Raw genomic sequence first — 13,776 nt, forward strand, 5'->3', positions numbered from 1 at the left:
GAACACAGGGCATTGTCAGCCAGGGCCGTCGGCTTCCCCATCCCTGGCACAGGATGGGTCACCCAGTACATCCCGGGGGGATGATGCGTGAATGGACAGATGGAGGCGCGAAGGATGTGCTCTTGACTGTGTGCTGCTGTGGTCCCACAGGGCATGCGTGTGGGAGAAATGGAGAAAATACAAAGTACAGCTTCCACAAGTCCCCTAACTCGTCACCAAAGCAGGAATCTTGGAGACTCACCCTTACCCTTCTGTCCTTTCTAGGGGGCTATTACTTGACAAGCGCCTATGGGGCACTTTCTCTGATAAAGAATTTCCAAGAAGAACAAGCTGCAAGACTGCTCAGTTCCGAGACCAGAGACACCCTGAGGCAGTGGCACAAACGGAGAACCACCAACCGGACCATCCCTTCCGTGGATGACTTTCAGGTATGTGGCCAGCGATGGTGACGGGGCGGGGGGCGGAGGGGCCTGCTTCCTCTGTCCGTCACCAAGGCTGAGCTGGCTCCCAGGGCACACAGAGCTCAGGGCGCCTGAGGTCCCCCTTTTGTCAAATCATCCGGCGGAAGAGATATTTTAAACCACCCTCTGACCTTGTTGTTTCACTTCTCTGTTTTGCTTATAGTAAAAAAAATATATATATATGTGGGTTTGGCCCAAGTTTTGCTGCCCCTAAGAAAACAAAGTCAAATTAAGGCGGGATTTCTAGCAGAATGTTCAGCATGAATACTGAGCCCTAAGCAGACAGGAAAACAAGGAGGAAGCTCTCCGGCACAGGTGGCAGGTTTCTTATTTCATCAGAAGACTGCGTGGAGCCCTGGCCGGGTAGCTCAGTTGGTTGGAGCATCGTCCCAACATGCCAAGGTTTGCGGGTTCGATCCCCAGTCAGGGCACATACAAGAAGCAACCTATGAATGCATAAATAGGGGGGACAACAAATCGTTGTCTCTCTGTCTGTCTGTCTCTCTCTCTCTTACTCTCTCTCCCTCTCTCTCTAAAATCAGTAAATAAAAATTTGCCCAGCCAGTGTGGCTCAGTGGTTGAGTGTCGACCCAGGAACCAAGTGGTCATGGTTAGATTCCCCGTCAGGACACATGCCCAGGTTGCAGGCTCGATCCCCAGTAGGGGGCGTGTAGGAGGCAGCCAATTGATGTTTCTCTCTCATCATTGATGTGTCTATTTCTCTATCCCTTTCCCTTCCTCTCTCTCAAAAAATTAATAAAAACATATTTTTAAAAAAAAGACTGAGAAGAAATAGCAGGGTTAGGCCCTCCCCTCTTTGAGAGGAGGGAGAGGTACAGTAATGCCTCCCCTTCCTTTTTCTCCACCCATCCCCCCAGAACGGAAGACCCCAGAATCCCACTGGCAGCATCAGCTCTGGCAGCCGGTCAGGTGCTGCCTGGTTCCCTATGTGGAATATTCCAAGACTATGAGCAGGTGCCCAGGAATGTGAGATTCCCAAAGAGCTTGTTTCTGAGAGAGGAGAGGCAGATTAGGGCAATAGAACACTTTACCCAGCACAACAACCCTTGATTTGCTCATTGTCTATGAAATTACGAGTAAATCTGCAAATGTGTTTGAATCATATTTTGCAAATTCCAAATCATATTATAAAACTCAACTGTGTTTTGTTTCTCTGTACCATGTGGTGAACTTTTAAGCAGGACAGATTTGTCCGTGTCCGTATTCAGATTCACCTTCCTTGCCCTTTCGGCCTCTCAATGCTCTGAAAATACTCAAAGGTACATGTGGTACAAAGTCAGCCCTGCATGGAAAGGCAAGATCTTCAAGTTCTTCTCTAAGATAGCAGAGTTCTGTATACATACATCTAAAAAGCAAGAACACATACCGTGTGTTCCCCTGCCCCTTGGGCTGTTGAAGAGCTGTTCATGTGTTAAGTGGCTTTGCATACACAGGCCCTTGGGATACTGTGGTTGCCTGTCCCAGGAGGGGACTCTAAGGCTGCCCACCCTCTGAGGAGAGGAACAGAAGAAATCAAAAAAGCTCATTCGCCCATCTCCCCACCTGCCACCAGCCCCTCCTCCGCCCCCTCTCTCCAGCTGGAGTTTCTAACCTGGAGATCCTCAGCGGCCACAGGGCCCCCTTCCCTCTTTACACTCCTTCCCACTGGCCCTGCTTGCCCCAGAGATGGCGCACCTTAACATATAACCCAAGAGGGGAATTGTTAGCACTCAGTTTGGATGTAAAAACAAAAACAGAGACACAAAACTCCACTTGGAACTCCTAAATCAAGGGTCACAGACACACACACAAGTCTCCTCACCGGAGAAGCAGCACGCAACAGTGGTGAAGACGCTGGGTCTGGCACTCACTAGCTGTGTGGCCTTGGACAAGTTGCTCAGCCTCTCTGTGCCTCAGCTTCTTCACTAGTCAAATGCAAAAAATGTAGACTTTCACAAAGTCCTCTTCCGGAGTCAATGAGTAAATGGATACCAACTGTGTGGGCCAGGTGTCGGGGTGGAGATTGGAGAAGAGGGGGTTGGTAATATCGAGGATGTGTGTTGGCTGAGGTTCTAATTCCAGCATGTCCATTACCAGTGCAGAGTGCACAGTCCTTCCCTCTGATGGAACTTGCCCTTCCAAGATCCCAGTGATCCCTCATGGTAACCATGGAGACCCTGGAGAGCAAGCACCACTTCCCTTCACTCCTGAGAAAGTTTAGAAATGGAAATTTGATTTAAGCCTGAGAAATCAAATTTCACTAGGTGTTCTCTATTTTATCTGGGAACCCCATTTGTAAAGAAGAAGACATGGAAGAAGTTATTCAGGGTCACAGAAACTCAGAGAGCCTGCTATGAGTGTAGGATTCTTTCTGCCTCATCAGGGCTTTGCATCTGTGATACCGGAGGCTTGTTGTAGTTTGTGATGGCATACACCTGGCCCTATTCACAGAGCCCAGCCTGCAAACCTCTCCTCTACGTCCCCCAGCACCGCTCTGCACTCAGTCAGCTCCATCTCCAAAGCCTTTTGTAAGAATGGACATTTTCCTCCTGCTGACTTTTTCCATATTGCCCGGAGAGCCATTGTATTAAATTGAACCACATACAATCGCCATGTGGGGAGGTGAAATGGTCAAATGTTGTCAGTATCCTGTGGTCTAACCTAACATTATTGCCCTTGCTTACGCCTCATGAAAAGTCGTCCAAAACAAGTACATGTGCTCTTGTGTCCACGTATGTTACACGTCTCTTCCTGCTGACTCCTGGCTCCGGCTCTTCCGCCTAGTTTGTTTTTCAAGCTGGGAATCCACCCAGTATCGGATCTGGCTCACCCTCTTCACCAGGGATTTCTTACCCAGGGTTAATGAAGGACACTCAGGGATCGGACCAGCTCAGTGAACTTCCTGCTCCTTATATTTGTAAGGAATTAAAATACAACTATTCAGTCCATGTTGTTGCTCCCCCACTGCCCACATTTAGCTTAGCCTCTGTGCTTGCACTTGGTGGCCTCGCATCCTGACATGATCTTGAGGAGCCGGAGCCTTGCAAGTTAGACTGCTGCCTCGCATCTCATCATGCTCACTTATGGATGCTCATTTCCCCTTTCTCACCCGGCCCCCCACCTCTCTCTTTCCACCTGCAGAATTACCTCCGAGTTGCCTTCCAAGAGGTCAACAGTGGCTGCACGGGAAAGACGCTTCTGGTGCGACCGTACGTCACCACCGAGGACGTGTGTCAGCTCTGTGCCGAGAAGTTTAAGGTGGGGGACCCTGAGGAGTACAGACTCTTCCTCTTTGTCGACGAAACATGGCAGCAACTGGCAGAGGACACCTACCCTCAAAAAATTAAGGCTGAGCTGCACAGCCGGCCACAACCCCACATCTTCCACTTTGTCTACAAGCGCATCAAGAACGATCCTTACGGCATCATTTTCCAGAATGGGGAAGAAGATCTCACCACCTCCTAGGAGACGCCGGACGCTCCAGTGGTTAGGAACCTCACCTCCCGCCTTCCACGTGCTTGTGCTTGAAAAGCAGGCACCTCCTTGGAGACCCCTCGGTTTAGTGACTAAGCCATCCACGGGCGGACTTGACCAAGGGCATCTTTAGCCACATTGCCCAAGCCAGGTAGCTGAGGTTCATGAAACAGGAGGCTTCTCCCTCAGAGATGGAGAGTTGAATTTGGTGGTCTCAGTGTCCTAAAAGTGTTTGCTGCCTACCCGCAGCCAGGCTCACAAATATATGTATGTGTTTAATAAACATGTAAGGTACAAGCTCTTCTCTTGAATTCATTCAGCAGCAGGTGTCTGACAGGACTGGCCGATGCAGTGCATCAAGTACTTCTCAGTTCTGTGGATGGCTTCATCCTTTCACTTTTTTCCTATTCTTTCTTGTTTTTGTTTTTGTTTTATTTTACAAAGAGCCTTTGTGTTTTTTATGTATTTCATAGAAATTTTATAGCAGTTGCAGGTAAACTGTCAGGATTGGTTTTTAAACTATTTTTGTAACTTTAAAATATTCTATAATTATGCATGTGATTTTAACATTTAATATTCCAAAAGAAATCTCTTGCTGGATTTGAGAGTATTGCATTGTATAAGTCTTCCTTCTGTAACTGGATGTTTTGGCAACTTTGTGGGGAGAGGCTGCTGGATTTCGTAAAGTGATGTATTACTGACACTGGCCACAGAATGCCTTTGGAAATCTGATGTACTGTTACCTTGTTCATGCTCCGTGAGATTGTGCTGTTTTGTGGTTTAACCAAGTGATGCTGAGGATCAGGAGAGACAGGGATGTAGAGAGAGATTGAGAGAGAAATACAGACTCTAACAAAGGACTGAGGAGTGAGCCTGCTGGTTCAGGCTCCTTGAAGGAAGTGAGAAAAGAAGATGGAAGAACCACCTATGCTGAGAATACCATAAATAGACAGTGAGATTTGGCAACGTTTTTCCATGTTATTTGCCTTTGGAAACAATTTTGAAAGCTCCACGAGGAAAGAAAAAAAAAAGATAACAGTTATTTCCCTTTTCCACGTAAGTCAAAATTAATAGCATCAAATTGTTTGGGGCAGAGACCAAGTAATGTGTACGGTGACGTTCATGGAGGTAAGTAAGATGCTGTTTGGAAAAGAGTTTGCAAATGCACCAAAAGGCCATCTGCATTTTAAGAATGTGTGGCGAAGTAAACTCATGTTTTGTGAAACCTGGTTGGAGGGTGCTCAAAGTATGAGGTCTTGTATCCACGTAATACAGGTAGTTGCAAAAACATGTTACTGTTCTGTGCAAAGATGCGTAGGCATCTGACTTGGTTGGCTTTGTACCTTGTTCCTTTGTTAGCTTTTGTGATACATCCAGAACCCACAGCACATACTGTGTTATACTTCCTTTTGTAAATGATTTTTTAAATGGAATTTTGCACATAATACATTGTAATAATGTACGATAATCATGTGTGAAAATAATTTTGAAATATTCTTTAGTTGCCTTTTTTCTTTGAGAAGCAGAATATAATTGCGCGCCACATCATGAGATGTGAATCAGAAACCCACGCTGGTGTTTGTGGTTAGATAATTTGCAGAGAGGAAACAGAAAATTTTACCTTTTCAGCAGCTTATGTACTGATATGAGGCAAAAACCAAAAAGCAGAAGGAAAAGGGTGTTCTAGGAGCAGAAGGAAAAGGATTTCCAGTGTTGCCTACACAGTAATGGGCGTGGTTGGACCTAGAGGACAATCACAGTTAATCAAACAGGCCCTGTAGACCACCTGCCCATTGTTTGGCAACCTCTGAGGTGCCCTGGCTGAGCGTTCAGTGCTCTTGCAAAATCTGGGCAGAGGCTTGGTCTTCTTTGCTGCTATATTCCTGGTGCTTGGAGCCCCGCCTGGCCGTTAGAAGTGCTTGATAAGTCCTATGTCTGAGCAAACTTCCTAACCCAGTAGGATGAGTACTTCAACATCAGACAGCCTGCTGTTTGCATTTACAAAGAATCAAAAATGACAGTCAACCCATATAGTGGTCCTCCCCGCCCTCCAAGTTAAGGTCACCGAGTTGTTCTTGTCCTTAGAAATCCGTACTCGGCTGACTGAATGGGAGGCAGTCTCAGCAGCCTTTAGCGAGAGGACATCGAGATCCAAATAGGAAAACTTAGTGTGAGCAAAAGAAAACATCACAAGACAGCTCCTGGTGTTGCCATTGGGCAATATTTCCCTGCTAAAATTACAACATCACATGTGTCTTCGCTTTTTCCCCCCACGCAGACATTTCTCAGTTCTTCAAATTGTCAGGAAACAGATTTTGGTAGTTTGGAAGGAATAGAAGGAGAGTAAAAATATACATGCTGGTGGACCGGAGAGGAAAATGCATTTCCAGATCTAAAAATGTGTTATAAAAGTTGAATGCCGGCCAGAGGAAAGGATTTTTAAAAAAATCTTGCATGCACTGCCAAGGATCCCCCCGTGGGGACACAGAGTAGAAATAGAAACTGTTAATGTGGTTTATGTCATGTGAAAGTTACAACTTGAGATCTATAAGAAAACACAAGAGGCAGGAAGCCCAGCCATGAATGCTTTCATTCATAAATGTGCCTGAAGTCCCTGGCCAGCACTCACCTCCAGTAACTTTGAATGAGAGAGGACTCGGATTATTAGCCGCACAGCCTGGGTACTCCGAGAGAAATGTGTCAGTACCTGGGACACAGGTATTTTAATCATCTGGCAGTATCTGATAATAAAACCCTAAAAAAAAACATGGTTTTTCAGACCATATTCACAATGGTGAATTTGAGACCACAACTCTTTTACTGTTGCTCATTTACTTAGCCCTGGTCAAGTGGGGGATCTGAAAATATTCACATCACATTGCAAAATTACAAACAGATACGAAGATATGGAAGGAAGGAGAAGGAAAGTAGCGTTTTGTCTCAGAGAAGTGGTTCTTGTTTGAGAAGGATCTATTTTTCTCCAGTATCTGAGGACGATCAGCAGTTGACAAAAGCGTTTGCCACATTAACACTGACTTTGCCAGGATAGGCCTCGAACATTGAAATTACTCAGAAAAGTCTGCTTTTGAATAAAGTGATAACCAAGTTGGGCCCTGAGACCGCAGCTCTGGGGGGAAATCTGTGTGGAAGTTCTGGTCCAAGTGCGGCAGCTGGAGGAATGGGAATAGCTTCTTCCTTTATTCTGATAAACTAACATTCCTAAGCGGACTTTGCCTGCATTCTGAGACTCCACGTAACAGACGTTGAGAATATCATCATATACGTGAATCTGAGATGTCCTTTGACTAAATGCGCTAGAACCACTGCAGTCGGCCCTCGGTGCTCAACCTGGAGGGCGAAGGGACCACTGAACCAGGGGTGGCCAGGGCTAGGCTCAGCTAAGGCTACGGATTTCCACCAGGTCTGCCTCTCAGCCCGCTGCGGGGTGAGGGCCTGGGGGTGGTTTGCACCTCTGTAACCAGCCCTTGGTTTCCTGGAGGAAATAGCACCTCATACGGAGGCATTTTGGCCGTGGCTTCCCTTTCTCTTCATTTAGCTCCATCCCTTCCCTCTCTTTCACTTGTCCCCCTGACTCTGGAGGGCAGGTTTCCCTCACACTGTAGTTTTCAATGAGAGCCATTACGAGGCTCTTTGCTAAAAGCAGGGCTCTGACTTGCCACGTCCTTTTCACAACCTGTTTCTCTAATTTCAACTAAAGATGCAAAGCTTGAGTCAGGCCCCAATGCAAACACTCCCACCTGCCCATCACCAGGACTGAGTCCACTGTTCCTGTTTGGATCTGGTTCTCAGCTCTGGCTAATTCTTCAAATCACCTGCAGGTTTTTAAAGCTCCTGAGGCCCAGGCTGCCCAGACCATCAATATCTCTGCAGATGGCACAAGGCTGCCATAGTTAAAACTTCCAAGGTGACCCTACTGCGAAATCAGGCCCGAGAACCACCTGGGTCTTAAGATAGAAACACATCTGGGAGAGGTAAGACCTGTCTAGGGCCACTAACACCTAACCATGTGTAAGTTCTCCATCTTATTTCTTTCTTTCTTTTTTTAAAATATATGTTTATTGATTTCAGAGACGATGAGAGAGAGATAGAAACATCAGTGATGAGAGAGAATCATTGATCGGCTGCCTCCTGCAGGCCCCACACTGGGGATCAAACCCGAAACCCAGGTATGTGCCCTGACCAGGAATTGAACCATGACCTCCTGGTTCATAGGTCAACGCTCATCCACTGAGCAACGCCAACTGGGCTCAATCTTATTTCTTATTCGGCTGGCAGAAGTACTTCTAGCATGGCGCTGTTCTATAGAAATATGCAGCAAGCCACATAAGTCATTTTAAAATTTTACAATAGCCTGCCCTAACCGGTTTGGCTCAGTGGATAGAGAGTCGGCCTGGGGACTCAAGGGTCCCAGGTTCGATTCTGGTCAAGGGCATGTACCTTGGTTGTGGGCACATACACAGTAGGGAGTGTGCAGGAGGCAGCTGACCTATGTTTCTCTCTCATCGATGTTTCTAACTTTCTATCCCTCTCCCTTCCTCTCTGTAAAAAATCAATAAAATATATTTTAAAAAATAAACAAATAAAATTTTACAATAGCCACATTAAAAAAGGAAAAATGGGTAAAATCAACAGTAATATATCACTCGGTTACTAATAATTTATTTTAGTAATATACTAGAGGCCCGGTGCACGACATTTCATGCACTGGGGGGAGGGGTCCCTCAGCACGGCCTGCGCCCTCTCACAGTCTGGGACCCCTTGGGAGATGTCCACCTGCTGGCTTAGGCCCAGGGGGTATCGGGCCTAAGCCAGCAGTCAGACATCCCTCTCGCAGTCTGGGACCCCTCGCTCCTTACCACCCACCTGCAGCTGAGGCAGGAGATGCACTGACCACCAGGGGGCAGCTACTGCATTGAGCATCTGCCCCCTGGTGGTCAGTGTTAGTCATAGTGACTGGTCATCTCACCGTTTGGTCAATATGCATATTAGCCTTTTATTATATAGGTATAACGTGCATACGGTACAGTTCACTATTTTTAGTGCACATTCTATGATTTTGGCAGATACATTCAGCCATGGAGTCGCCATCATGATCAGTGCCATCAAACCCTGTCAACCTCGATCTGTAATTCTGCCCTTTCCAAAATGTCATATAAATGGAATCATACAGTACACAGACTTTCAACTCTGGGACTTTTGTCTGAACACACACTTTCATTTCTCTGGGATAAATGCCCAGGAGTGCAAATGCCAGGTTATATGGTAGTTGAATTTTTAGTTTGTGAAGAAGCCACAAACCCTTTTTCAGAGAGGTTGTGCCATATTATATTGCTACTGGCAATGTGAGAATGATCCAGCTTTGATTTTTAAAAATAAATTTCAGCCCTAGCTGATTTGGCTGAGTGGATAGAGCACCAGCCTGCAGACTACAGGGTCCCGGGTTGGATTCCAGTCAAGGGCACATACCTCGGTTGCAGGCTTCTCCCCAGCCCAGGTCTTGGTCAGGGCTCATGCAGGAGGCAACCAATTGATGTGTTTCTCTCACATAATATTTTTCTGTCTTTCTCTCTCTCTTCCATTCTTTCTAAAAATCAATGAAAAATATCCTTAGATGAGGATTAAAAACACACACACACACAATAAAGAAAAACTAAAAAAATAAAAATAAATTTCAGTGTTAAATTGCTGACATTGTCAGAGATTCACTACATTTACAATATCGTGTTAAGAATATTTAATTTATGGAAGTGCTATGACATTCCAGTATAAACCAAGTCACCCACAAAAGGGAAAACAAAAATCATGCTGGCCTTATTCTTTTTTCCCAGCAACGGGAAACCCACAAAAACAATGGAGTAACAATGTTGACAAAGTTCTCGGGGAGAGAGAGCATGGGATGTATCCAGCCAATATTCCAATCAGGGAGCTCTGAAGTAGAGGACAATCCCAGGAAAACAAAACAAAGCAAAACCAAGGAAGAAAAAAGACTGTAATAAAATCCAGGCAACGCATAAAAGAATCAAAAGGAAGAACGGTATGGGAAAACTATAATAAAATATAGTAGTGAGAGTTACTTTCACTCAATTATACTTAAAAGCAAACACCTGGGGATGCATAGCTGTATCACAGATGTATACACTGAGTGGCCAGATTATTATGATCTCTGAACGCATAATAATCTGGCCACTCAGTGTGGTGTGTGTGTGTGTGTGTGTGTGTGTGTGTATCAGAGGCCCGGTGCATGAATTCGTGCATGGGTGGGGTCCGGCCATCCTGGCCAGGGGGAGGGGACATGGGCAGTTGGCCGGCCTGCCTGCCGGTCAAACTCCTGGTCGAGGGGACAATTTGCATAGTAGCCTTTTATTATATAAAATATACACTGAGTGGCCAGATTATTATGCGTTCAGAGATCATAATAATCTGGCCACTTAGTGTATATCCATTCTGAAAAGTAATCATACACGCAACATAAACAACAGGATACGGTAGAATAGGCAAAAATTATAAGCAGTTCATCTTTCATTATAAAGAGACTGTAAATAGGGTCCTAAATTAAAATTTTTTTTATTGTTTAAAGTATTACATATGTCTTCTTTTTCCCCAATGGATCCCACCACCACCACTCCCACCTCCCAGGACAAGCTCCCCACCGCCCCAGTGTCCCTGTCCATTGGTTATGCTAATATGCATGCATTTAAGTCCTTTGGTTGATCTCTTACCCCCTCCCTCCTGCTCCCCCCAACTCCTACTCCCCCCGCCCCCCCCCCCACCTTCTCTCTGAGGTTGGACAATCTGTTCAGTGTTTCTTTGTCTCTGGATCTATTTTTGTTCATCAGTTTATGTTGATTATTATATCCCACATATGAGTGAGATCATGTGATGTTTATCTTTCTCCAACTGGCTTATTTCTCTTTGCATAATGCTCTCCAGTTCCATCCATGCTTTGCAAATGGTAAAAGTTCCTTCTTTTTTATAGCATCATAGTATTCCATTGTGTAGATGTACCACAGTTTTCTAATCCACTTAGGCTGTTTCCAAATCTTAGCTATTATAAATTGTGCTGCTATGAACATATGAGTGCATATGTCCTTTCTGATTGGTGTTTCTGGTTTCTTGGGATATATTCCCAGAAGTGGGATTACTGGGTCGAATGGGAGTTCCATTTTTAATTTTTTGAGGAATCTCCAATACTGTTCTCCACAGTGGCTGCACCAGTCTGCATTCCCACCAGCAGTGCACGAGGGTTCCTTTTTCTCTGCATCCTCGCCAGGACTTGTCGTTTGTTGATTTGTTGATGATAGCATTCTGACAGGTGTGAGATGGTACCGCACTGTTGTTTTGATTTGCATCTTTCTGATGATTAGTGACTTTGAGCATGTTTTCATATGTCTCTCGGCCTTCTGTATGTCCTCTTTCAAAAAGTGTCTATTTAGGTTCTTTGCCCATTTTTTGATTGGATTATCTTCCTTTTGTTAAGTTGTATGAGTTCTCTGTAAATGTTGGAAATTAAACCCTTATCTGAGATAACATTGGCAAATATGTTCTCCCATGCTGTGGGCTTTCTTGTTGTTTTGTTGATGGTTTCTTTTGCTGTGCAAAAGCTTTTTATTTTGATGTAGTCCCATTTGTTTATTTTCTCCTTACTTTCCATTGCCCTAGGAGCTGTATCGGTAACTAAATTAAAATTTATAATAAAAAAATACAATTCCAACCTCAATGATTTTCCTTAAGATGTTGAAATAATATTTAATATATATGAGGTAATGAAATATATACTTAAACTTTAAAGGAAACCTTTAGGTACCCATCTAGTTCTCAATAATCTCTTTAGTATTAAGCCAGTTCTCTTTTATTCTGTTATATTAAAAAACTAAATACGTTTATATTTAATATTAGCATGTATAATTTGATCCTCTTTTAAATAAGAGTATTTTCCTTACTCCCCTAAAACTACATAAAAATATGTCTGAAATTCTTCAAGCGTTAACATGGTTTATTCCTGGGTGGTAGAATTCTTAGTGATTTGTTGCTTTCTTCTTTGTACATTTCTACACGTCTTCAGTTTTCTAAATAATGTGCATATATGACTTTCATTAAACAACAAATACGTTTTAAAAAGTGGAGAGCCCTATGAGGTCTTTAAAAAAAATAAACTAGTCATGCTGACATGTAGGCTTCTCTGGGTGGAGCAAGACAATAAGAGAAAGGGAGGCGGCTTCTACGACCTGCCCATCTCGAAAGAGCTGCTCGCCGTGACCCAGACAATGTGCCAGCTCTCCTGCATTGACTGCCAAGGGTGCCACGGCCCAGGGTTTTGTCTCTCCCACTCTCTACATTTCAAAGTTTCAATCTTCCAAAATGCAAAATACTTAATTTTATTTATTTTCTTTTACAAACACTTAAATGGCAAGCCCTGTTCCAAGTGCTTTCCACACATTAGCTTATTCAATCCTCATAACAACACAATGAGATGAATATTATTGTTATTATGCACCATGTTCAGAAACGGAGGCACAGTGAAATAAGTTAGCTGATAATGTGAATACCTGTTTATAAACTACTAAGGCTGGAATGATTTTCTGTGTAACCTATATGTCACCTTTCATTCAACTGATATTTACTGAGCACCTGCCAGGCACCCTTCTAGATGCTAATTGATCTGAGGTGTTCAGGTGCTCAGCAGAGGACACTGATAAGAGTTTAAAAGTAAGTATATAAACGGAGAGAAAGGGGACCCAGCTTGGGTTTCCAGGATGTTCTCTCTAACTTCCTCCACATTTCCCATGGCCTGGCACACATTGCCATTGCATATAGCTACTGTAGAGTTTTGATCTGTGGCTGGAAATGATGATTCTGAATCATAATTTCTATCAGTAGTTTGCAAACTGGTAGCCCACAGCATCCATCTCCTGCAGGGGCTGAGAGTTGCCTTTGATTGAATCCGCAGTGGTTTTTAAAAATCAAAATTGCTCTTCTTATACCGTTACTTAAATAGGTACAAACAGAATAGTCATAAATATCCTATTTATAGTGCTAATAAATCAAAATAAAAATTATAAAAATCATCAAAACTTCACAAATGACAAAATTCAAATTAATATTAGTTCATGCCAGAAATAAAATTGAGACATTTTGAAATGACAAAAAAAAAAAAAAAAAAGATGACTGGATAACTCTGCCTTTTATTATTTTTGGCCTATTTTACAAAACCTGTAAGCTGTAAAAATTGATAGTAATGAAAATAATTTTTGTCCATAGAAATATAAATGCTTCATGTGTGTCCATTGGATGCAGTAGATTACTGCTCTGTGGATACTGACAAGCTTTGCACTATTTCTAAATATACTTCAGCAATCCTATTGCCTTGTGCATTTTAAATTCTCCTTTAAACAGGCTGTAACATCTTACTGGCCCTTTCATTGTTTAAAGAGTTAAAATCTTTGACAAATATTCATTTTATATTTGCATGAGAATAATAATTTTAGCTTTTCTAAACATTATCCTTTAACCTTCATTTATTGTGGCACATTCAGCTTTGCCGATATGAAATTGCCTCTATTTTTCCCCTGTTTAAACACCTGGCAGGCGGAAGCTGAGCTCATAATGCCACCTTCTGCCCTCCTGGTGCATCTGTAATACCTGTGGGCATGAGTTTGTAGTCCCAGGAATTTTACACATATGCTTACACTCATATGCCTATATTGTTGACGTTTTGGAAACAATGTCTGGAGCTGACCTTGGACCTTGGGACATCCTTCTTATGAGCCTACCTACTTCCCCAACTATCTGCTCTCTCCTCCTTCCATGCCTGGGCCACATG

The 13,776-nt window shown here is 43.7% G+C and overlaps 1 protein-coding gene across 4 annotated transcripts in view; it reads left to right on the forward strand.

Moving 5' to 3' along the window:
• Nucleotides 1–5,431, forward strand: part of RIN2 (Ras and Rab interactor 2) — a 112,707-nt gene extending 107,276 nt beyond the window's left edge. For all 4 annotated transcript variants that reach the window (XM_080683039.1, XM_080683041.1, XM_080683040.1 and 1 more), the window contains 2 exons: nucleotides 265–428; nucleotides 3,603–5,431. In XM_080683039.1, the coding sequence (XP_080539165.1) occupies nucleotides 265–428; nucleotides 3,603–3,926 (488 nt within the window). In that variant the 3' untranslated portion in view covers nucleotides 3,927–5,431. The remainder of the gene's footprint in view (nucleotides 1–264; nucleotides 429–3,602) is intronic.
• The last annotated feature ends 8,345 nt before the right edge of the window (nucleotides 5,432–13,776 follow it).

The sequence above is a fragment of the Plecotus auritus genome (assembly GCF_963455305.1).
Source record: "Plecotus auritus genome assembly, chromosome: 8".
Taxonomy (NCBI): Eukaryota; Metazoa; Chordata; class Mammalia; order Chiroptera; family Vespertilionidae; genus Plecotus; species Plecotus auritus.